Source organism: Corythoichthys intestinalis, chromosome 17, assembly GCF_030265065.1.
Source record: "Corythoichthys intestinalis isolate RoL2023-P3 chromosome 17, ASM3026506v1, whole genome shotgun sequence".
Lineage (NCBI taxonomy): Eukaryota > Metazoa > Chordata > Actinopteri > Syngnathiformes > Syngnathidae > Corythoichthys > Corythoichthys intestinalis.
In genome coordinates this window covers 3,499,513-3,525,454 of record NC_080411.1, presented here as the reverse complement: position 1 = coordinate 3,525,454, position 25,942 = coordinate 3,499,513, and the positions used below count along the sequence as shown (strand labels likewise).

Genomic DNA, 25,942 nt, shown 5'->3' with positions numbered 1-25,942 from the left:
AACCCCATAGAAAATCTGTGGAGGGAGTTGAAAGTCCGTGTTGCTCGACGACAGCCCCAAAACATCACTGCTCTAGAGAAGATCTGCATGGAGGAATGGGCCAAAATACCAGCAACAGTGTGTGAAAAGCTTGTGAAGAGTTACAGAAAACGTTTGGCCTTGGTTATTGCCAACAAAGGGTACATAACAATGTATTGAGATGAACTTTTTGTATTGACCAAATACGTATTTTCCGCCATGATTTGCAAATAAATTCTTTAAAAATCAAACGTGATTCCCCCCCCCCCCACATTCTGTCTCTCATGGTTGAGGTTTACCCATGTTGACAATTACAGGCCTCTCTAATATTTTCAAGTAGGAGAACTTGCACAATTGGTGGTTGACTAAATACTATTTGCTCTACTGTATGTAACATTTGCCCCAACACCTAATACAGTGATCCCTCGTTTTTAGTGATTAGCTGAGGGATCCTGATGGATTTTTTTGTTAAGCTCTGGGGGTTCATTCATTCTTATTATGAACTCCACCCTGCGGATGACATCCCACATCTGTGCACTTTGACATTCTGGGTTACCAAATGTTTTTCAACTTTATTAATCAAAAAAAAAAGTCCTCTTCAGGCACCACCCCAAGTTAACTCATTTGGGTGCCATTGACGGTGCTAGACGTCAAATCCATTTGAAGTTAATTCACTGTACAGAGCAGCGCTACCACCTCGTGGTGGTGTTTTGGCGGTTTTCGTGTGAGCTCGTACGGCTAGGCTCCATAGTCCTTGAGCAGCTGCCCGGCGATGACCAGTCTCTGAATCTCGCTGGTGCCCTCGTAGATCTCGGTGATACGAGCGTCGCGGTAGTGGCGCTCGGCGGGCATGTCGCTCACGTAGCCCATCCCTCCCAGCACCTGGATGGCCTGACGGGATGGGACGGGGCACACCAAAATCAAAGCATTTCTGGGGATGCCTCGCCACTCCAAATATCAAATGACATGTTTGAGCGCCCTCACCTGGTGTGCGCAGAAGGTGGCAGCCTCTGAGGCAGAGAGTTTGGCCATGGCTGCTTCCTGGCGGGGGGACACTTTTTAATATACTTTAGTAGATACTAGGGCTGCAGCTATCGATTATTTTAGAAGTTGATCTCGCTAGTTCGAATCATCGAGTAATCGGATAAGGAACATATAAAATTGATATACCCGACCCTCAATCGGTATAAAAATAAATAAATGAGGATATATGTACAACAAAAGAACAATTGGCTAACTTACATTAAAATATGAAAACCTATGAATGTTTGGGTGGTTTTAGTTAAAGAGCATACGACAGGAGAAAAAAAAGTCTTAAATGGCATTATTATGTGAATTAGAATCATATTTTGAGACGATTCGACTATATACAACAATTTAGCAAAGCGCAGATGACGAGAAATTAGTCTTTTAATCTGCCGGGTAGCCACGCCTACCATTATACCCAGCAGGTGGATGACGTCAGCGGTAGACTGTGCTCATCGGTTTTACTATTCAGCCCATTGAGGGGGAATTATTCAGAACGAGGAAAACGCGACGAAGAGAGCCGCAAAATGTCATTGTTTCAGTCTCTCTACTCCAATATTTTTACAGGATATTCTTTTTATCCAAGTATTTTTCCCCAATAGCTAAATAAATGGCTTGAGAAGGACCAGTCAGCCCGTCGAGGGGGAACTATTCACAACGAGGAAAAGGCGACGAAGAAAGCGGCAAAATGTCATTGTTTCCGTCTCTTTACTTCAATATTTTTACAGGATATTCTTTTTATCCAAGTATTTTCCCCAATTGCTAAATAAATGGCATGGTCATGACAAATAACAGTCTTGTGCTAAATGGAATATGAACTAATAAAAATGCATTTATTCAGGACGACATGGCAAAATTACTCCATAATGGTCAAAACTGTCGACTTCACCTTTACTGTCGCACCTCCCGAGCGATATTTTATGACACTTAAATCAGACATATGTCATTTCCCTTCCCCGGCTTGGGAGAATGTAAACAAACCAAAAGGCGTGACAGCTAGCAGACATGCTAACCCTAACAGAGTGATGTTTCAAAGTCTTCGAAGCGGAAAACCACACATAACGAGCCTGGATTTATTGACATGACGACTGGGTTGTCGATTGTCTTCGCGGATCGGCAAACTGCCCGGCGGAGAGCAATTTACAGTTCGTTCCCCGGAGGAGGGTGGCTGCAGTTGTTGTGCAGCTAACGTGCTGCTAATGTGCGTGAGTAGAGCTTTTTACATGCCTATCAATGATCAAACGTAAGTAGTCCTTTATTTAAAGAAAGTTTGTAGTGTTTACTTTGTAGTCGCTGTATTCGTATTTGACATAATACAAAATAAGATGTTTACTCACTTCCTCTTAGGTCCAATGGTCCCACAGTAAATATCCACGGTGAATGGGAACCTTTTGAAACTCCAAAAAGGCGCATACGCCTCTCCCTCATACAAAATGATTTTTCTGCAGCCGTTTGGCTGTCGTGATGCGAAAAATAAACGTATTAATCCGCAAAATCAGCTGAATCCTTCGTCCTCATACACAACAGTACGCTGTATAGTGAAGAGGACGTCTTCTACCGTACACGTCACAGCGCCCTCCTCCTCAATGCAAGACCGAAGCCGGAAGTCACTCATTTTCCTGGCGCGGGATTCAAAAAACTAAATAAATATAGCGATCGCCTACACACACATCCAAGTGGTCCATATCATTCAGGAGCTTAAAATACCACGTGTATTATGAAATAAACATGTTTTTTCGTTTCACAGGCACTTTAAAACAGGACACTGTTCTTTCATTTGTGTGATTTTGACAAGGATCAGATCACATTTGATGGTGATTTTATGCAGAAATGTGAGAAATTCCCAAAGATTCAGATACTTTTTCACAACAATGTAGCGGTATAAATGCGGCATCAATGACAGGCATGGCTAGGACAGGCTTTTTACCTTAGTGAAAGGTTTGGCAGCGTCACGCAGGATGGCCGCCTTCCACGTCAGCAGGCGAGCGCTCTCGATGGCCAGCGCCATGTCGGCCAGCTTGAACTGCGCCGCAAACAAACGGAGATGAAAGGAGGCGACGGCGCTTTTTGGCTAATCGGAAGCGGTGAGGAGGGCTCGAACCTGGATGGCTTGGAGTTTCCCGATGGGCGATCCGAAGGCGCAGCGTTTATGAGCGTAATCGGCGGCGCAGTCCAGCGACGCCTGGGCGATACCTAGCGCCTGCGCCGCGATGCCGATGCGCCCGCTGTCGAGAGTTTGCTGAGGGCACAAAACGCCGTCTGAGCCGCGGCGGGGCGGCTAGGTCGTTCGCCGCAGCTTACCATGGCGATCTTGAATCCGGCCCCGCGGGGGCCCAGCATGTTGTCCGACGGGATCCTGCAGTCCTCCAGGATGATGTTGGCGGTGGACGACGCCCGGATGCCCAGCTTGTCCTCCTTCTTGCCAAGCGACAGCCCTGGGTGGGGCATGGGCACCAGGAAGGCGCTGATTCCCTGTGGGGAGAGAAAACGGGAGGGCGTCAGCGCCGCGGCCGACGACAATCAGAGGGCCGTCGGCGCCGTGCCTTGTGCTTGAGCTTTTTGTCGGTAGTAGCGAAAACCACGACGGCGGAGGCGTCCCAACTGTTGGTGATCCAGGCTTTGGTGCCGTTCAGGACCCAGTCGTCGCCGTCTTGATGCGCCGTCGTGGACGCGGCGCCGGCATCGCTCCCGTTGCCTGGCCGGCGCAGGAATGGCAAAATGTCAGGAGCCGCCTCGAGCGACGGGACGGCATTCGGCCTTACCTGGTTCGCTGAGGGCGAAGCAGCCCACACGTTGGCCGTCGGTGAAAGGCGGGATCCACTTCTGCTTCTGATCCTCGGAACCAAACTTCAGGATCGGACCCAAGTACAGAGACTGACACACAGGTGGTAAAGAGTCAGGCGACAAGCGGCTAATGAGCCAACAGAGATCACACGTATGAAGAGAGGTAGGTGTCAAAAGCCATAGTTGGCAGCGTTACTAAGGCTACGTTCATACAACAGATCTTAATGCACGAATCCGATTTTTTCGTGTTTTTCCGACTCGAGTGAGGCATTAACTTGACGGTCTGAACGTGACAAGTCGCATAGAACTGGACCATTTCAAATCCGATCAGGGTCACTTTCGTATGTGGTTCAAATCCGATCTGGGCCAAATTTTTCCAGACTGTCATCAAAAAGCGAGAGACACGCTACGTTAGCAGTGCAGCTGTGCGTTATTAGCACCTAGCTTGCCTTGAACACGGATTTTTAGGAAGGGTCGGACTTGACAACAGTCATGAAAAAAATTAAAAATGGGTTGAGGATAAGCCTGAGAATGATCGGTTTTCTGTCTGCTCCATATAAGCAACATTTCAACATTGCTTTCACGGCCGAGAGTGAGAACAAACTGCGCGTATGTGTGCGTGACATGCACGGACAGAGCGTGCATGCTATTGATCCATATACTTTGAATATAAGCCTAAACTGGAATTATTTATGTCTGTTATTTGTGTCCTCTTTTTAAAAAGCAAAATATGATATCCCTGGAATGACGGATGAGAGATAGCATGTGTGGTCATTTATTTTGATGCTTCTGCACATGCGGGTCGTCTTGCTCAGCGCTTGTCGGACTGCGAATTAGTGCGCATGCGTAATACTTGAATGGTCTCAATGGACAAAGGCAGTCTGAACGGGCACGCCAAAAAAACAGATATGACAAAAAATCGATTCGTGCATTAAGACCTGTAGTATGAACGTAGCCTAAGTGACGGCATTCTTAAAGCAGTAGTAAAAACTAGGGCTGTCAAAATTATCGCGTTAACAGGCGATGATTAATTTTTTAAAATTAATCACGTTAAAATATTTGACGCAATTAACGCACATGCCCCGCTCACACAGACTAAAATGACAGTACAGTGCAATGTCTGCTTGTTACTTGTTTTTTGGTGTTTGGCTCCCTCTGCTGGCGCTTAGGTCCAGCTGATTTTATGGGTTAGTACCATGAGTGAGCATGGTGTAATTATTGACATCAACAATGGCGAGCTACTAGTTTATTTTTTGATTGAAAATGTTACAAATTTTAATGAAACGAAAACATTACGAGGGGTGTTAATATAAAATTTCTATAACTTGTACTAACATTTCTCTTTTAAGAACTTCAAGTCTTTCTATCCATGGATCGCTTTAAGAATGTTAATAATGTTAATGCCATCTTGTTGATTTATTGTTATAAGAAACAAATACAGTACTTATGTACCGTATGTTGAATGTATATATCCGTCTTGAGTCTTATCTTTCCATTCCAACAATAATTTACAAAAAAATATGGTATATTTCATAGACGGTTCGAATTGCGATTAATTACGATTAATTTTTAAGCTGTTATTAACTCGATTAAAAACTTTAATCGTTTGACCGCCCTAGTAAAAACTAAGGTGAGGGATTTTGAAGATACTGGTAGTCTCTGGTTTACGAACGAGTTCCGTTTAAGCGCTGGCGATGTAACCCAGATTTCCGCGGGAGTTGGAATTAACCCTTTGAACACCTCTAAACACTCTCTAAATTAAAAAAAAAAAAAAAAAAAAAAAAAATCAAAAAAAAATTATTATACATCATTGTACTGTCCTTGCTAAGACGTTAGAGCTAAATCCTAGCTTGGACAGCGAGCTAAGCTCCGAAATGACAATATCAGACAGCCGTGTGGTTTGCTGACTTTATTCAGCTGCGCATGTCATTAACACTTGCAGAATGAAACTAAAATAAAATGAAATGACTCATTTTTGTCCCTTCTGTCATTGTTTGCATACTATCCTAATTATTAAAATATGAAAACCTATAAATGCTTGAGTGGTTTTAGTTAAAGCACTGTTTTTTCATCTGTGTGATTTTGACAAAAATGACATCACATTTGATGGGGGTTTTATGCAGAAATGTGAGAAATTCCAAAAGGTTCAGATACTTTTTCATGCCACTGTAACTCATTTAGTGACACTGAGAGTAATGGAGTCTAACCTTCTAAAAATGATGTGACCAGGCCAGATTTCTGATCATGTGATCCCTAGTTACAGTGGAGCAAATAAGTATTTAGTCAACCACTAATTGTGCAAGTTCTCCCACTTAAAAATATTAGAGAGGCTTGTAATTGTCAACATGGGTAAACCTCAACCATGAGAGACAGAATGTGGGAAAGAAAGAAAAAACAACAGAAAATCACATTGTTTGATTTTTAAAGATTTGCAAATCATGGTGGAAAATAAGTATTTGGTCAATACCAAAAGTTCAGCTCAATATCTTGTTATGTACCCTTTGTTGGCAATAACGGAGGTCGAACGTTTTCTGTAACTCTTCACAAGCTTTTCACACACTGTTGCTGATATTTTGGCCCATTCCTCCATGCAGATCTTCTCTAGAGCAGTGATGTTTTGGGGCTGTCGTGAAGCAACACAGACTTTCAACTCCCTCCACAGATTTTCTATGGGGTTGAGATCTGGAGACTGGCTAGGCCACTCCAGGACCTTGAAATGCTTCTCATGAAGCCACTCCATTGTTGCCTTGGCTGTGTGTTTGGGATCATTCTCATGCTGAAAGACCCAGCCACGTCTCATCTTCAATGCCCTCGTTGATGGAAGGAGATTTTCACTCAAAATCTCTCGATACATGGCCCCATTCATCCTTTCCTTTACACAGATCAGTCATCCTGGTCCCTTAGCAGAAAAACAGCCCCAAAGCATGATGTTTCCACCCCCGTGCTTCACAGTGGGTATGGTGCAATTCAGTATTCTTTCTCCTACAGACATGAGAACCTGCATTTCTACCAAAAAGTTCTATTTTGGTTTCATCCGACCATAACACATTCTCCCAGTCCTCTTCTGGATCATCCAAATGCTCTCTAGCCAACCGCAGACGGGCCTGGACTTGTACTTTCTTCAGCAGGGGGACACGTCTGGCAGTGCAGGATTTGAGTCCCTGGCGACGCATTGTGTTACTGATTGTAGCCTTTGTTACTGTGGTCCCAACTCTCTGTAGGTCATTCACTAGGTCCCCCTGTGTGGTTCTGGGATTTTTGCTCACCGTTCTTGTTATCATTTTGATACCACGGGGTGAGATCTTGCATGGAGCCCCAGATCGAGGGAAATTATCTGTGGTCTTGTATGTCTTCCATTTTCTAATAATTGCTCCCACAGTGGATTTCTTTCAACCAAGTGTTTTACCTATTGCAGGAATAAGCGGCATGGAAAATGAATGAATGAATGAAAGATTCAGTCTTCCCAGCCTGGTGCAGGTCTACAATTTTGTCTCTGGTGTCCTTCGATAGCTCTTTGGTCTTGGCCATAGTGGAGTTTGGAGTGTGACTGACTGAGATTGTGGACAGGTGTCTTTTATACCGATAATGAGTTCAAACAGGTGCCATTAATAAAGGTAACGAGTGGAGCCTCGTTAGAAGAAGTTAGACCTTTGGCAGCCAGAAATCTTGCCTGTTTGTAGGTGAACAAATACTTATTTTCCACTCTAATTTGGAAATAAATTCTTTAAAAATCAAACAATGTGATTTTTTTCCCCCCCACATTCTGTCTCTCATGGTTGAGGTTTACCCATGTTGACCATTACAGGCCTTTTCAAGTAGGACAACTTGCACAATTGGTGGTTGACTAAATACTTATTTGCCCCACTGTATAAGTAGCAATTTGACAAAGTGTTTAGGTCATGAATCGCCCTCACGTTGTTGACGGATACCACCACGCCGGTGCTGGCGCAGCCGCGACTGATTTCCTCCACGGCCACGCTGTACGCCAAGTAGTCCATGCCGGCGCCGCCCAGCTCTTCAGGAATCTCCATGGCCATCACGCCCAGTGCGCCCAGCTCCGAAATCTAAAGAGCACAAGAACGCATCAGCTGGCTGGCGTTAGCGCCCGCTTCATCTCATACCTGCTGCGCCGGGTATGTATGCTCTTTGTCCAGCCGGGCAGCCAAGGGCATCAGTTCGCGCTCGGCAAAGTCCCGACACGTCTGCCGCAGCATGTGGTGAGTTTCCGGAAGCTCGGCCAACTGGGACAAGCGCCGACAGCCCCGCACGCCGACGGCTGCAGGAAACTCCATATAAATCGAACGCTAGAGGTCCAAACCATTTGGACTAAGGCGGTGGCGTTTTGGCAGCAGTCAACAGATTGGACGTCGAAACGCAGGCTGCCGCGACTAATCGACAATATTGTTGAAAACAACAATACGAAACAGCACAGTTGATGTAAGCATCAACAATGACGATAACGAAAATATTAGTGCTGCAACGATTATAACTCAAGTAATTCGATTAGGAAAAAAGCTTTGATTCAAATGGTGCTGTTTCGAGCATTTATTGAGAGTGACATTGTAATTTGGGTGGATACACCGTCCTCTAGCGGCAACAGTGAATATGCCATAATTTGGCTAACATGGTCGAATCCAACTGCTCCCTGTTAAGACCAACATAAGGTATGTTTTTGTTTGAGCTAATATGTTACTTAGTTTAGACGTATATTTAGCAGTTTTTTTTGTAGGTAAGTGGGTGTGCGAAATTTCTGATTCTTAGATTATTAGGGATTCGGCCGTGAAAAATTCCAGAACAATTCACAAACATCCAAATTCCGATTATTGAAATATGCCAAGTAAAGCGGAACTGAAAACAGTCGGTGTTCGGAACGCAATGAGGATGGATCGGGAGTAAACATCATGCTCAACTCATGCCACTAGATAAAAAAAAAAAAATACCTGACTGCGGCCGACAGCCCCTACAAACTACGCCCACATAATGAATGCTACGTTGTTGTAACGAACCTTCCGAGCAAACCCAATTTACTTTATATCTAAAATACTCCTAAAATCGGCAAAATCTTAACTTGAATCTATCTTTAAATGATGAAACTGTTTTAAAACGTTCACATGTCGAAAGTAGACAGAAGGGAACTAATGCAAAACGGGAGCAATTTCAACAACGGTTGATTCACATTATTAAATGACATCCAAACATAGCAAAGGTTCCTACGAAAAACAAACCAAAAAAAACATGAAAGGTAACACCGGTTACTTTGCCAAGTAACTAATTACTCTTACATTCAGGTAACCGAGTTACTCACTCAATTACTTTTGGGAGAACTAATTTTAAACCTTAATTAATTACTTTTTAAAAGTAAGATTAACAACACTGGTCATTAAGATGAAGTCTGCAGAATGAAAAGTGACGAAAGCGGAGATTTCATTCTGCCAATTTGTTGCCGAACACAATTTGCCCACAACTATTGCTGATCACTTCTCAGAATTAGCAAAAGAAATGTTCCCTGACTCAGAGATTGCATCTGTCAGTTAATTTGATCAATTGACCTTTTTAATTTATAATTGGACACACTAACGAACTACCTTCAAGTCGAACTGAATTGCTATCTGAAGTGCAGCCAGCAAGACATGATAGAAACTGCCAAAAGTGCTACATACAATTATAACAAAAGTCGCTTTTAATTTTAGTAATCATGATGTAGCTGTAGATATTGCTTTTTGATTGCGCCAGGTTATATGTTAGAATATTACCAATAAATTCATTATTATTTTAAAAACGGAGTTTTATTTTTGTTTCATATTGCACGCTATATACAACGTTGTAAGATCACTCACCAATTTGAGAGGGCATACGTCCCTATTTGTAAGAATTAGTGCTGCAACGATTAATCGATTAACTCGAGTATTCGATTAGAAAAAAATATTCGAATTAAATTTTGTTGCTTCGAGTATTCGTTTAATTAAAGGGGCGTTGTAATGGTTTATTTTGAAAGTGTTTGCATTTAGATTAATTGATTAGGGTGGATACACTGCCCTCTGGTCTGCCTCTTTTCACATGGCTGAATCCAACTGCTCCCTGTTAAGACCAACGTAAGCTAAGTTTTTGTTTGAGCTAATGTTTTTTAATGCATTCATAATTCAGTTTATTGGTATATTTAGCCGTTTTTTGTAGGAATATGTGTCTGAAACATTTGTTAAGAGCATTGTGAAAAAACTTTAGCATTTTATAGCATTTAAGCTAGCAGACTTTTTCTATGTAAGTTAGCCAATTGTTCTTTTGTTGTACATAGACCCTCATAAAAAAAAAAATAATTATACCGTTTGAGGCTCAGCTCAGGTATTTTAATTTTTCATGTTCCTTATCCGATTACTCGATTATTCGAACTAACTAGTCCATCGATTAATCGACTACTAAAATATTCGATAGCTGCAGCCCTAGTAAGAATGCCAACGGCCTCGGTTTGACAGGTATGAGGAATGCACCTGTTGTTGAGGCTTTTCTGTTATATTTTCTGTAAAACAACGTACAATGCCATGTTGTATATGTAAGTATATAATTAAAAATAACTTCCAATAGATTGTCCAGTAGAGTTGAAACGGTGACTTGAGCCATCGCATGTGCAGTCTGCTACAGCAAATTTCCCCCAACTAGCCAGCTAGCAGCACGATGCTAACTAGGTGAAAGGCCATTCGTGGTCACCTGAAGATGACGCTGGCTCACCGATATTTGGTTTTGTCATATTTTATGTAGATGACGTTACCGGGACGTGCAAATCTCACTCGAAAACTTTTTGATGGCCGAAATCATGGCACTACTATGCATCATGACAAACAAACTAGGATGCGTAATTAGCAAAAACACTCTGCGCAGGTAGCATTTCGGCTGACGGAGGTAAAAGCAGCCCAACGGACCCTGGTGGCTCACGGCGAGAATATTTTCACGGTAAAAGGCTCACCTTTGGCCACTTTGCAGAGCAGGGCTGCCATGTTGGAGTGGAAGTCAGTTATATGTCTCGCTCGCACTAACTATCCTGCGCATGCGCATCTCTTTAACTAAAAGTCAAAACAACGGCAGCTGCAGTGGTACTAAATAAATCATGTTGCCTAGTATTTTTCAACCGGAGTTTTGCGGTACACTAATGTGCCGTAAGAGATCGTCAGGTGTGTGTGTGTGTGTGTGTGTTTTTTTTTTTTAATTTTTTAAAATAAATTATTCAGTGCAGGCCAATAGTATTGGTACCCGTGCAGCAGCAAAAATGAATGAAATGAACAAAAACATAATAGTTTTATAATGGGTCAAAATTATTTTTTTCGAACAGATCATGTGACTAGCACCTTAGATGGCCATTTGCTTTGCATATAATAAAATTAAAAAAAAAAGGGGAGGGAAATTTTATTTTTCAAAGTTTTTTTTTTTTGATTGAAAATATTTTTTTGATCGAAGCAAATCTTTTGGGATTGAATGATTTAAAAACAAATTTCCTACCCATATTATGGCCCAAACACAAAAAGGATTGCTTCAAAGTGTTCAAGTGCAAATTTTTCAATCTCAAATATTTTTTCGCATTCGAAAACATTTTCTATGATTGAATTTTTTCCATTTTTGATTGAAGGGATTTTTCTTTTTGAAAATATATTTTTTGCAGCAACTTTTTAAATTTTTTTGATTGAAAAATAAAGAAAAAAACGTCCTTGCCAAAATGTGGCCCACACACATATCAACATTACTTCAATCAAAAAAGTTGCTTCAATCAAAAAAAAAAAAAAAAAATCAAAGACAACCCACAGAAAAATAGCTTTCACATGCATTTTTTGAGTTTCAAATTTATTTTTTTCATTCCAACATATTTTTTTTAATTGAAGCGACTTTTTTTGGATCGAAAATAAATATTTTGATTGAAGCAACTTTTTTTTTTAATTAAAGCAACTTTTTTTGATTGAATAATAAAGACACAAATCTACCTCCATATGGCTCCGCCCAGGGGATACAATTTTTAACTGGGGTAACTCCATTGGCACGACACCTGCGGGCGTACCATATTCAATGGATGACGATCTTGGCGAAAAGTAATGCCTAAGCAGCCTGATTTAGAATTCCCCTCAAGAATGATGGGAAACAAAAAACGCTTATTGTCAATTTATTATTGTAAATATTCTTGTAAGTCAATTTTATTGCTGACACTGCGTTTCAGGGTCATCAACATGTTGTGCCCCCCTGCCCCACAAGCCAAACTCCGCCTATGATAACAGGTGGTGGAAAAATTACATCACCTTTGCAGCCAGTTAAAATGGATTCAAGTTGACTCAACCTCTGTCCTGTGTCCTTGTGTGTACCACATTGAGCATGGAGAAAAGAAAGATGAACTTTCTGAGAACTTGAGAAGCAAAATTGTGAGGAAGCATGGGCAATCTCAAGGCTCCAAGTCCATCTCCAAAGACCTGAATGTTCCTCTGTCTACCGTGCGCAGTGTCTAAAGGTTGTGCTACCAAGTATTAGGCTGAGGGTGCCAATACTTTTGTCGGGCCCATTTTTGGAGTTTTGTGTGAAATTATAATGATTTTTTTTAAAAAACTCATTGTCTTTTGTTCATTGCAAGTACAATAAATGAAGATATTACTACCAAAGCATTTGTAATTGCAATCATTTTCTGGGAGAAATTGAGCATTGTCTCACAGAACTGCAGGGGTGCCAATACTTTTGGCCAGCACTGTACATACATACACACACACATATATATATATGGCGGAAAACACTCAGGTGACTTGAAGTTCTGCTCTGAGACCCCCAATTTAGCCAACTTTCAAAATTGTCCGATATGCATGTTTGATACATCATTGGAAAGCTTAAAATCTCAATTTTCTGGGGGAGGAAAAAATTTGAACAGGAGGGCATTTAAAAAAAAAAAGGGGGTTTGCTGTTTAAAAAACTATCTGGAGGTGAGAGATCACGCGAGAGCAAAATACAGACGCCGTGGCTTTAACGACTTATTATCGCGTACTTACCTTGTTTCGATCCAAAAACTCCATGTATCATGGAGTGTCAAGACACAGATGTGAATGACCACAGCCGGAGTTTTTGGGGATTTTATGGGTGAAACATGGTAATATAACAATGCAAAGTCACGATGCAGAAATCGCAGACATTAAGGAGTGGTCGCGATTTTCTTTTTAATATATATTCCCTTTTAAACGTTTTTTTCTCTCAATTTTTCTTTGTTTGGATCGATTATTTGTCATCTAACATATCGGAGAAAATGCGACAGTAACAAAAAAATACAATTAAGCGATAGTTATGAGGTAGATATCCGTGACTTTTTTACAGACACCATTTTTTTCATTGTTTCATAATTTGTTTAAAAGTTTAAAAAATGTGAATTTTTTTTTTAAGTCGTTTTTTTTTCTTTTTAATGAAATGAGACACCAATTAATGATTCTAAGCTAAAAACGACAGACATTTTGAATAATAATTACCTTCGTTTTATAGCTGGGTTGAAACAAAATCGGTTACGCGATGTCTGTAAACGGGTGTTTTCAGGGTAAAACGGACAAATTAAAAATAGTTCGGGGGGTTAATGTGCCATGAATCTGCTATGTCAGCATATAGAGATATTGTTCTGTCAAACACAACAGTTCTTTTGGTTTAAAATACAGCAGTTTCTTTTAAAGATGAGTGCAAGAGCAGAAACTGCTTTTTCAGTCTTGTCTGTGTTTTCCGCCATATGTATATAGACCCTACCCAAGTGACGTCACAACTCCGCTCTCCTGAATGGTACCGCCCAATTGTCCGTCAAAACATAGTGTTAACCTGTTACGGCTACGTACATTCCTCCTATTTACGGCGTGTTTTTCTGCTCCTTAACATTAATAATCAAAATGGTGAAGGCGTGTGTGGCTGTTGGTTGCACTAACAGAGAAGATGGAAGGAGAGACTTGAAGTTTTACCGTATTCCGAGGGATCCAAAGAGGAGAGCGAAATGGACGGCTGCAATTCGACGTGAAAACTGGGCACCAAAAAAATCACCACAGACTATGTAGTAGTCATTTTATATCCGGTAAGATGCATTTAAGATATACTTAGAGGGTTTTGGGCTGACAAATAACCACAATTAAGATCATTGCTAGGCTAATCACCGACAACATACACGTATGTATGTAGTGAGAGTGCTATCGCTAAACCATATAAACATTAAAAGCCTTAACTCCATTGACAAACGACATGAAATACATTAGACTTGACAGTGGATGTTAGCAATAACAAAAGATTTTGAATTGAAAATTTCGTAACTCACCTTTCCAAGCACAAGATAGATTCCTGCCGAACGAGGACCTGTTTCACCCAACCAGCAACGAAGTATTTATAAGCCTCCAAGCTCTTGAAGTTTTTCAAATTTTCGTGAGAATAGGCTGATTTTGTGTGGACAAGATAATTGTAAATATCAGCGTAGCAGATGTCAGGCAGACAGGGCGAAGACAGTGGGTCGAAAAACATCGATTTGGGCATCAAATATGGATCTGGCGACTGTATAGAACGAAGCTTTTCCACATAACGCCTTTTATGCAACACATCCAGTGAGTTTACGGCATCAGAAAGCACCGGGTCTTCCATGAAATGCATTTTAAATTCCTCGATCAATTGAAAACAATGCTAATACAGAGACAAAATGACGGACAAGTGGGCGGAACCATACAGCGAGCATGTGGTTTTGTGACGTCAGTGGGTAGGGCCTATAGCCTAAGCGAAACAGCCCCACAGCATCACTGACCCACCCCCACACTTCACAGTGGGTATGAGGTGCTGTCTACACGCCAACAAGCTGTTTGGGAGGCATGCACGGAGAAAACCTTTCCTCACTCACAATCATAAACACAAACGTCTGGAGTTCGCCAAGCGGTATTGGGGCTTCAACTGGGACCGTGTGCTTTGGTCAGATGAGACCAAGATTGAGCTTTTTGGCAACAAACACTCTCTAAGTGGGTCTGGCATGCCACGAAAGATGCGCATGCTGAAAAGCATCTCATACGCACTGTGAAGTATGGGGGTGGGTCAGTGATGCTGTGGGGCTGTTTTGCTTCCAAAGGCCCTGGGAACCTTGTTAGGGTGCATGGCATCATGAATGCTTTGAATTACCAGGACATTTTAAATCAAAATCTGTTGCCCTCTGCCCGAAAGCTGATGATGGGTCGTCACTGGGTCTTTCAGCAAGACAATGACATTGAACATATGGCCAAATCTACACAGAAATGGTTCACCAGACACAAAATCAAGCTCCTCCCATGGCCATCTCAGTCCCCATACCTCAACCCCATTGAAAACCTGTGGGGTGAGCTGAAGAGGAGAGTACAGAGGAGAGGACCCAGGTCTCTGGATGATTTAAAGAGATTCTGCAAAGAGGAATGGCTGAAGATCCCTCTTTCTGTCTTTTCCCATCTTGTGAAACATTATAGGAGAAGATTAGGTGCTGTTTTGTTGGCAAAATGGGGTTGTACAAAGTATTAACACCAGGGGTGCTAATAATTGTGACACACATTATTTGATGTCAAATAATTATTTAAGTGGGATTTTTCCCCCACTGAATAAATGCACTTGTATTGAAGGTTGGATTTGTCTTTTTTTCCATTAAGGTCCCATATTATTTAGAAAAAAAATATATTAGAAGCTAAAAATCATATAATTGTTATAAATCCAATAATTATGGAGGGCACTTTAACTGTTCCGCCCAAATGCATGATGGGAAGTTGGGCAACCATGACTGTTAGTGGTGGCTGCAAATGGTATATCTTCTCTGCGTTGCGTTCAATACAGGGTGTTAAGAAAAAGATCATCTCCTGTCAGTCTTCCCCACGTCGCTCGCCACAATAGTTATTGTTGTGGAAAAGATGCCAATGCTTATGACAATAAGTAGCTCGGCCCCAATGTATGCCTACGTCCACCACACTCGCTTGTCGCTGAGTGTTGTTTCACTTGGGTCGTTCCGCGCATGCGTTAAATATTTTCACGAGTATAATTAAAATAATTAATTAATTAATTACAATTAATTAAAAAAAAATAATTTTGCCCCCAATAACACTCGTAATTCATTTTTCATTATATCTAACTCAATTTACGCCTATGACAAGGCTAGATGTCCAATTCGGTTTGGGAGGACAGGCCCATGCTTCAATGCCATTGACGTCGTAAACGTCCAATCCATCTTCACTGGGTGTGCCAAATGAATGAACACTTATTTGCACTTGCCGGTCAAAATGGATTGGACATCTAACGCCGTCAATGACTCAATGGCATGCAATGAAGTTATTGAGTGCCCTAAAAAGGGTTTAACTTGTTTGCATTGTATTTCGAATGCTTTTAAGAAAAACGAGAAGGAAAAAACATCATACATTTTTATTTAAAATTTTATTTTTAGGCCATACCACCTAGCCTACCTCTACCAAGTGTGTAATTTGGTATGTGCTGTCAAATCGTCCCTTCTGGTGAAGTTTTGCCCGCAGATTGAGCAGGCAAAAGGTTTCTCCCCGGTGTGTATTCTCATGTGTGTTGTCAAATTTCCCTTATTGCAGAAACTGTTCCCGCAAATGGCGCACACGTAAGGTTTTTCCCCGACGTGCGTCTTCAGGTGTTCTCTCAACACGTTGCTGTCGGTGAAATTCTCGCCGCAAACTTTGCAGGCGAAAGGTTTCTCACCAGTGTGCGTCCGGATGTGCACCGTCAACTTGCTGCGATGAGAGAACCGGTGACCGCAATCCGAGCAGGCGAAGGGTTTCTCTCCCGTGTGTACTCTCGTGTGCGTGATGAAATTGACCTTCAGCGCGAAGCTTTGGCCGCAAAACGAGCAGGCGAAAGGTTTCTCCGCTTCGTGCGTCTTTTTGTGCGCTCGTAGCTGCCCTTTGTCCGAAAAGGTTTGACTACAGGCGGAGCAAGCGAAAGGTTTCTCGCCGGTGTGCGTCCTCGTGTGCGCCGTCAAGTGTTTTTTGTACGAGAATTTCTGATCGCAAAGGGAGCAAGCAAACGGTTGCTCCCCGGTGTGAATTCTCATGTGCACCCTCAAAGCCCACTTATCGGCAAACGATTTCCCACACTCGGAACATTTGGCCCGTTTACTAGCCGGACGTGTTTTAGGGTCTTTCGACGACGACTCTTCCTCTTGCGATACTCCATCACCTTCTCTTGAGCTGCCGCTCGGGGGCGCCGTCCCTCCGCTGGGACCTTCACCTTCATCTTCACTCTTCAAAAAGACTTCAATTGAAGGCGTGTTGGTGATCTGTTCCTCCTCCTCTTCCTCTTTGACATGCTGCGGCTCTTCTTCCTCTTTGATGTCTGGTGAGGCCCCTTCCTCCTCTTCTTCACCGATGCCTTCAAGACACAAGAAAAACACGTGTTTTCATGAAGTCTATTCCTTTCATGACTTGTAAGGCGCATTCGATGGGCTCTATTTTGGGCGGGCCCTTAAATACCTTATCTCAGGGGTGTCAAACATTTTGTTTCACGGGCCACATTCATGGCAATTAGGCTAGGTTCAGACTGGCATAATTCCAAAAAATCGATTATCACATGCATCGCGATTCGACACCTGACGATTCGATTACGATTCATAAAGGTTCAAAAACGATGTTTTTCCCTCATAACTTTATGGCAGCCGCTCGTAGCAGAACAAAATTCAAGACACGTCTGCCGCCGGGCACCGATAAACAGGCACGCGCACGTTATGATGGATGCTGCTGGTTACCGAGAGAGAGATTTACTCCTTTTTAAAAGACTGGAAAATAAATGTGTGTATGAGTGAGGCAGGTACAGACGTGCAACCTGGTGGTCGCGCTTTTGTGCGCAAGTTATTTTTTTAGAGCAAGAGGGGAAGAGAGAGAGTTTGTTGCTCCTTGTCATTTAGATGTCCAGCAGTACTTTTAAGGCATTTCAATTGATGCATGTCCTGAGTGTGTTGCTAAGACCCGTTTGCATCTAAAAGATGTGAGTACACGAACCCTCTTGTACCGTTTATCCTTTATTGTTGTCGTTTTTGAGATGTTAATAGTTAGCGCCGAGGGCTAAGCTAATTAGCTAATTCGGTAACGTGTATTTCATATGCAGAACGTGTAAAACCACGATTAAGTACAGCGGTAACACTACAAACATGCGAAATAGTTCAGAATTCTGTGAAAACAAAGTATATTGGTTAAAAGAAGTCTTATTTTTAAAGACACTTTGTTTCCAGAAAATGTGGAATTCATTCCACCTGTTTAAATTTTATTGTATTGTCGAGAGAAATAAGTACTCCCTTTAAAATGGACTACACTTGCACTTTCTTGTAAAAAATAAATAAATAAAAAAGCAGCGTAAGGGCAGCTTTTGTTGTATGGGCATTTTTCCATCGTTCTTGTTGAATCATTAGGATATTTTAAATAAATAATGGACATAAATTTGTTTGGCTACTGTATTAAGTAGTAATGTAGGATGCATCGTTAATCGCGATAACCGCGATCATCATCAATACCGCAATCATCGTTTAATAATCGGATCGTAGCACCCTGAATCTAAATCGAATCGAATCGTGGGGTGCCTAAGATGGCACACCCCTAGTTCAGACCGCAGGTCTTAATTACATATGTGCCGATTACCGGTTTCAAGGTATACCGTGGTATGAAAACGTCACGGTTTCAAAACCGCTCAAGTTTTCCGTCATACTGTCTGTATGGCAGTAGCTAGTTTTTATGTCCCAAAAATGCAGGGAGAAATCCCTCGCTCGCAGCTGCAAGGCTCAACCCTCCCCCACCGGTTGTTGCTCAGTATCATTGAGTCAGTGGTACACAATGGCTGGAGGAGGTAAACTTCTGAAAAAAAAAAAATTAATATAATGCAGACCCATGGAAATGTAGTCCAGTCAATACACACGCACAATGGGCTATGTGCCAGCTAAACATTTTTATAAATTACTCTAATGACAATTGTCGTTGACAAATTGTTATTCCCACTCAATTTTTATTGTCATTCAATATTCTAGACTGCATGCAAACAATAACTGAAATAAACGGACAAACTATTCAACTAGCATGTTTCCAAACGCAGCAGTTAAAAACTACATTTCCCATAATGCCTAGCGCGGCTTGGCTCACTGATAGCTATTCGCAACCATATTAGCGAGTACCGGGAGCTGAGGCAAAATCAAACTTTGCTATAAAAGTTTACAATCACATACCTGTCAAGTTGTACGGTTTGTACAAGTGAGCAGTGATTTATAAATGTGTACGCCGTACATTCAAAATCTGTATGTTTTTCGTGCATTGCGGTTTTTTTTCTCCGTTCGGATTTTGTCACCGTTTTGGCAACGAGACAATGTGCGTTACTATGCCTTACTACGTTCGGATTTTGTCACCGTTTTGGCAACGAGACAATGTGCGTTACTATGCCTTACTACGTTGGTTGAATGACGCAAGAAAAGTCAGAGACACGGAGAGAGAACAGTGTTTGTTGTGACGCTGTAGCAAACCCGATGCTAGGCTAGGTGGCTCCAATATTTCCTGACTGTAGCCGACAGCCTACAATCTACTCCTAGATATCGCATGCATATAGACCCTACTCACCTACGTCACAAAATGACGTGTCACTGCATCGGGCCGCCATATTGTCCATCATTTTTTAGCCCTATTCTCAATGGTTTCAATTTGTCATGCAATTTATAGAGCAATTCATGGAAGCCCCGGTGTTATCTGACGCTGTAAACTCATTGGATGCGTTGCATAAAAGGCGTTATGTGGAAAAGCTTCAGTTTATCCATTCGCCAGATCCATATTTGATGCCTAAATCGATGTTTTTCGACCCGCTGTCTTCGCCGTCTTTGCCTGACATCTGCTACCCTGATATTTACAACTATCTTGTCCACACAAAATCAGCCTATTCTCATGAAAGTTTGAAAAACTAAGAGCTTGGAGGCTTATAAATACTTCGTTGCTGGTTGGGGGAAACAGGTCCTCGTCCACGAAAATTCGGCAGGAATCTATCTTGTGCTCGGCAAGGTGAGTTACGAAATTTTCAATTCAAAATCTTTTGTTCTTGCTAACATCCACTGTCAAGTCTAATGTATTTCATGTCATTTGTCAATGGAGTTAGGGCTTTTAATGTTTATATGGTTTAGCGATAGCACTCTCACTATATACATATATAATATGTAATAAATATGAAGTGCGATAGCATAGCACTACTCCAGATTGTCCCTAGTTGAATTTATTTTTTGGCTTTTGACTTCAATACTGAAATTGTAAATTAATTGTATGACTTATTATCCCCTTATAATTATATATTTTCAGGTACTTCATTCACAACGTCTGAGTGTATGTTGTCGGCGATTAGCCTAGCAATGATCTTAATTGTGGTTGTCAGCCCAAAACCATCTAAATATATATTAAATGCATCTTACCAGATATAAAATGACTACTACATAATCTGTGGTAATCGTTTGGAGCCCAGTTTTCTCGTCGAATTGCAGCAGCCCATCTCGCTCTCTCCTCTCCGGGTCTCTCGGAATCCGGTAGAACTTCAAGTCTCTCCGTCTATCTTCTCTGTTATTGCAACCGACCGCCACACACGCCTTCACCATTTTGATTATTAATGTTAACGAGCAGAAAAACACGCCATATTAGGAGGAATTTACGTAGCGGTAATGCATCAACAGTGACGAGTTGACGGACAATATGGCGCGGGGGCGTGGTTGTGACGTCATGTGAGTAGGGTCTATAGAACTACATGCGAAATGACAGAATCAGCGGCGTTAGTAAACAGCCGCCATGTTAAAGCAGTAGACTTCTCAGAAAGGCTCTGTTGTCGTGAACCTTCCTAGCTAACCTAAGTAACTTTTTATCTAAAATACTCCTAAATCGGCAAAATCTTGACTTGAATCCATCTTTAAATGATGAAACAGTTTTAAAACTTTCACATGTCGAAAGTAGACAGAAGGGAACTAATGCAAAAACGGTAGCAATTTTAACAAATTTAACAGTTGATTCACAACATTAAACGATTTCCAAACGTAGCAAAGGTTACTATGTTTTTTGTTTTCTTTTTTAAATGAAGAAAAAAAAAAACAACATGAAAGCTAACACCAGTTATTTTGCCAAGTAACGAATTACTCTTACATTCAGGTAACTGAGTTACTAACTCAATAACTTTTTGGGAGAAGTAATTTGTAACTGTAATGAATTACTTTTTAAAAGTAAGATTAACCACACTGGTCATTAAGATGAAGTCTGCGGAATGAAAAGTGACGAAAGCGGATAATTTATTCTGCCAATTTGTTGCTGAACACAATTTGCCCGCAACTATTGCTGATCACTTCTCAGAATTAGCAAAGAAATGTTCCCTGACTCAGAGATTGCATCGGTAAGTTCATTTTATCAATTGACCCTTTTAATTGGACACACTAACAAACTACCTTCAAGTCAACTGAACTGCTAGCTGAAGTGCAGCCATCAAATGACATGTTAGAAATTGCCAAAAGTGCTCCATACAATTATAACAAAAGTCAGTTAAATTTTAGTAATCATAGTGTAGCTGAAGATATTGATTGTTCTTTGATTGCACTATGTTATATGTTAAAATATTACCAGTATATTCATATTATTTAAAAAATTGAGTTTTATTTTTGTTTCATATTGCACGCTAAACACGACGTTGTAAGATTAGTCACCAATTTGTAAGGGCATACGTCACTATTTGTAAGATTGCCAACGGCCTCAGGTTGACAGGTATTTGGACTCGCGCTGCAGCTATCGAATATTTTAGCAATCGAGTATTCGACTTAAAATTCTATCGATTGCTCGAGTAATCGGATAAAACATTTTTTTGGGTAAGGAGCAATTATAAATGTACACGAGAAAACAAGACATTTCATCTAATATTGAACCATTTTCAGTCAATCAATGTCTTTATTTTCAATGTACATTGCTGAAAACAGCCAACAATTGCATCTCAGAAGTGACTAGAAAAAAAAACTAATTTACTGCTTTCACTCAAAAACTTCTAGATCTTTAAAAAAAAAAAAAAAAATTCTTACCTAAAAATTTCAATACGCTTGATAACATACTAGGGCTGCAGCTATCGATTATTTTAGTAGTCGATTATTCGATGAACTAGTTCGAATAACTAGTATTCGAATAACTAGAATAATTTATTCTTAACTAACATAGTTATTCGATGAACTAGTTCGAATAATCGAGTAATCAGATAAACATGAAAAAATTAAAATACCCGAGATGGGCCTCAAACGGTATTTAAAAAAAAAAATATATATATATATATTAGGGCTGTCAAACGATTAAAATTTTTAATCGAGTTAATTACAGCTTAAAAAGTAATTAATCGTAATTAATTGCAATTAATCGCAATTCAAACCATCTATAAAATATGCCATATTTTTCTGTGAATTATATATATATATTCTGTAAAATAAATTGTTGGAATGGAAAGATAAGACACAAGATGGATATATACATTCACCATACGGTACATAAGGACTGTAGTGGGCATTTCACTCTACTGTCATTTAAATCTGTCTATGCTGTCCTCACTCCGACGCGTCTACTTTTTCCAAAGCTAGACAGCTAGTGAACGACGCCTTAATAATCAGACTTCTTCCTTTTTCATCTGATTTATTAATAAAATGGCCTCAAACCATTGTCCTCTTTAGACCGTCCTAAAACTACAACAAAAAAAAGTACACAAGCATTGCATTAGCAACGTTAGCTTAGCACGCTATACAGGTTCACTAAACATAAACAAAAAGTGTCTCATACAAAAAATATAACATTTCGCTTATTAACATAATATGTACATTCTTTACAACAACCATACTTACGGACAAATCTTGTCCAAGGATCATATAAGCACAACAGAGACGTTGTGCAGCCATATTGAACTGGCAAGAAAAGAATAAACCATGTTGCAAAGCGACCACAAGAGTTCGCTGTTAGACAGCACAAAAAGCCTTGCTGTGAAACTTACCAAAAGGCAGAATAATGTCTGAGCGGGACATCTGCGTTAATTGTGTCAAATATTTTAACGTGATTAATTTAAAAAATTAATTACCGCGCGTTCACGCGTTAATTTTGACAGCCCTAATATATATATGGATCTACATATGTACAACAAAAGAACAATTGGCTAACTTACATAGCAAAAGTCTACTAGCTTAAATGCTATAAAATACTCAGTTTTTTTAGTTTTTTTTTTTTACAATGTTCTTAACAAATGGTTCAGACATATATTCCCACAAAAATTGGCTAAATGTACCTTTAAACTAAATTACGACTGCATTAAAAAACATTAGCTTAAACAAAAGCCCAGTTTATGTTGGTCTTTCATGTAAAATGAGGCAGACTAGAGAGCAGTGTATCCACCCAAATCAATGAAACTAAAAGCAAACACTTTCAAAAACAAACGATTACAACGCCACTTTAATCAAACTATTATAAATATTATATTATAAATACTCGAAGCAGCAACATTTAATTTTAATATTTTTTCCCTAATCGAATACTCGAATAAATCGATTAATCGTTGCAGCACTAATTTGGACGTCTATCACCTTTAACGCCAACCAACGAGTTATCTTGACTGACTGGACAACTGTTTAAAAACAATAGCAATTAAACTCAGTTCAAACATTGTGGGAAAAGTAAGCAAAACCTGCTGTGAAGACTGCAACTGTAGGCCGCTTCTCGTCAAAAGTGGTATGTTGATGACGTGCCAGCTCCTCTTTTGATCCACAAAGTTCTTCGTCCAGTTTGACTGCCGCCGCCGCTGTCCCACTTTCGCACATTTTGCACACAAAATGGAGACGATTATTCCCAACGCTTGTCTTTGTTAGCTAGCTAAGCTAAGATAGGCCGCGAGGCTTCAACGTGCACCGAAAGGACTTGAAGCAGGCAGTAAAGTTGAGGGAAAAAAGGCGTTTTGGTGACGCTGTCGTCATGCGTCCTGTTCGGTGGTAACTGAGCATTTAAAAAAAAAAAAAAAAAAAAAAGTCAGTGAAGCCCACTGTCTAGCAGTTTTGCCACTTTCTGCGGCGGATGATGTACGGCAAGTCCAAATGTACAAAGTTCCTGTCACAAATATGCTTGCCTCAAGCCTAAATATAGCAAAATTTGTACATACACAAAAAAAGGGGACTAGGAGAACGAAGCCGTAAATTTATGAGATTGACGTCGTAATTTTACGACATTAAAATCGTAATATTGTAACTGTGTGAAAGTCTTTATTGCAGTGGTCCCCAAACTACGGCCCCCGGGCCGGATACGGCTCTTCTCCACATTTTTTCCGGCCCCCTGAACAAGTTCAAGTTCAGCTTTATTGTCAAATATGCATACACGTAGAACATACAGCACAGATGAAATTGCTTTCCTCTCTCCCCACGTGCAAACATGCGTATAAAAACAGAGCATAACAAAAATAAAGAAATAATAATAACAGATAAAAATAATTATGAATAAGATAGCAACTGGACTATGTACAACAAAATGAAAATAATTAAAAAATGTAATATGGTGCAAAAGATGTGTACAAAAGTGACTTGAAGTTAGGTAGTGCATTTTCAAGAGAGAAAGAAATAGCAGCTGAATATAACAGTCCTGAGTGAATATTAAAGTATGCTAGTGCATTGGACGGCAGGGGTTGATGGAAGGGGGGTTACCTTATTTGGCAGAAGGTAGAGTGGTACGAAGGGGTAGTGACGGGAGAAAGTTCAGAGCCCTGACAGCCTGGTGGAAGAAGCTGTCCTTGAGCCTGCTGGTTCTGGCCCGGAGACTCCACAGTCTTCTCCCTGGCAGCAGCAAGCTGAAGAGGCTGTGGGATGGGTGGGTGGGGTCAATCCTGGTGGCTTTGTGGATGAGGCGGGAGTTGTAGATATCCAGGAGGGGCGTGAGTGGGGCACCGATGACCTTCTCAGCTGCTCTCATGATGCGCTGCACAGTCTTGCGGCAGACAATTATTATTTTTTTTCAAAAGTGTCCCGTGTGTAAAGTGTAAACTGTACTCCTTCTCCCGCCCCTACTAGTAGGAGCCACGATGACGCAGGCAAGCGCTGCCCCCCAGCGGCCGGAGGGATTCTCTTCAAATTGGTCCCGTGAAAAATCATAAAAACCGGACATTTTCATGAATTTATAAAACCCGGCCGGATGACGAGGACACGACGTGAAAGGTGGACATGTCCGGGCAAAAGAGGACGTTTGGTCACCCTAACATACTGTATATTTTATAATTTACAGGGTGACCCAAAAAAAAGTTTACACTGCCATAATACAATTTAAATGCCATGTTTATTCATCTTAGAATTAGAATTTAATCACAAATTATACATTATTGTAAAGAACATGTACAGTACACTCTATTTTTCAATGTGTCCTCCCTTAAGTGTCACAACAGCCTCCAGGCGCCTGCGGAACGCTTGACAGGTCTTCTTTATGTAGGATGCTGTCATCTTTTCCCAAGATCTAACAATGGACCTCTCCAAGGCTGCCACAGAGGTTTGTGGCTTCTTACAGGCACTGTCTTCCACAGTTGCCCATATGGTATAATCCAGGGGATTGAGATCTGGACTCTGGGGTGGCCACATATCACCTTGTCAATCAACTTTTTGGTCCGCACAGATCCAGACCCAGGTTTTCGTGAGGCTGTTCCAGTATCTTTCAGCTTCTTTTTAACTTTGTAGACTGCACATCTGGATATTCTCAGATTTGCTGCAATCTCAGTAGGTGTCAGACCGGCACGCAGCAATTCAGGTACAGCTAAAGTTTTCTTCATTTTCAGCAGAAGCACAGGAATTGTAGAGACGAGAGATTACCAGCTTCATTGAGTGACCTTAATGAATCACTTAAGCATGACAACCTATTTAGATATGTTTCAATGGCTTTTAAACAAGCAGTCAACTGAGTGTAAACTTTTTTTTGGGTCACCCTGTAGATTTTGTATAATTTGCTACTTACTGCGTTTTATATGTTCTGATTTCAGGATGAGAGATTTAGACTTGTATATGTTAAATTATTATGTACTGTGCAGGGGTCGCGTTAACCGAATATTTTCTGTCGTTGACCGGTTTTTTACAACGGTGACGGAAAAAACTGAAGTCCATCCG

General features: G+C 40.9%; 2 protein-coding genes across 3 annotated transcripts; both read right to left on the bottom strand.

Moving 5' to 3' along the window:
- Positions 1-358: 358 nt before the first annotated feature.
- Positions 359-10,900, bottom strand: acads (acyl-CoA dehydrogenase short chain). 2 transcript variants are annotated; one of them, XM_057818729.1, is made up of 10 exons: positions 10,787-10,895; positions 7,950-8,104; positions 7,743-7,892; positions 3,807-3,918; positions 3,588-3,739; positions 3,346-3,516; positions 3,146-3,283; positions 2,972-3,067; positions 1,003-1,059; positions 361-909 (listed from the first exon to the last, which is right to left on the bottom strand). In XM_057818729.1, exons 1-10 carry the CDS (start codon positions 10,815-10,817, stop codon positions 757-759), a joined length of 1,215 nt encoding a protein of 404 aa, XP_057674712.1. In that variant the 5' UTR covers positions 10,818-10,895; the 3' UTR covers positions 361-756. The 2 variants fall into 2 exon arrangements, with proteins under 2 accessions (XP_057674713.1, XP_057674712.1); XM_057818730.1 differs by lacking the exon at positions 7,950-8,104 and having other exon boundaries at positions 359-909; positions 10,787-10,900.
- A 5,292-nt stretch (positions 10,901-16,192) lies between these two features.
- Positions 16,193-23,938, bottom strand: LOC130905390 (gastrula zinc finger protein XlCGF8.2DB-like). The gene is made up of 2 exons (XM_057818740.1): positions 23,500-23,938; positions 16,193-17,181 (listed from the first exon to the last, which is right to left on the bottom strand). Exons 1-2 carry the CDS (start codon positions 23,630-23,632, stop codon positions 16,256-16,258), a joined length of 1,059 nt encoding a protein of 352 aa, XP_057674723.1. The 5' UTR covers positions 23,633-23,938; the 3' UTR covers positions 16,193-16,255.
- Positions 23,939-25,942: the final 2,004 nt, after the last annotated feature.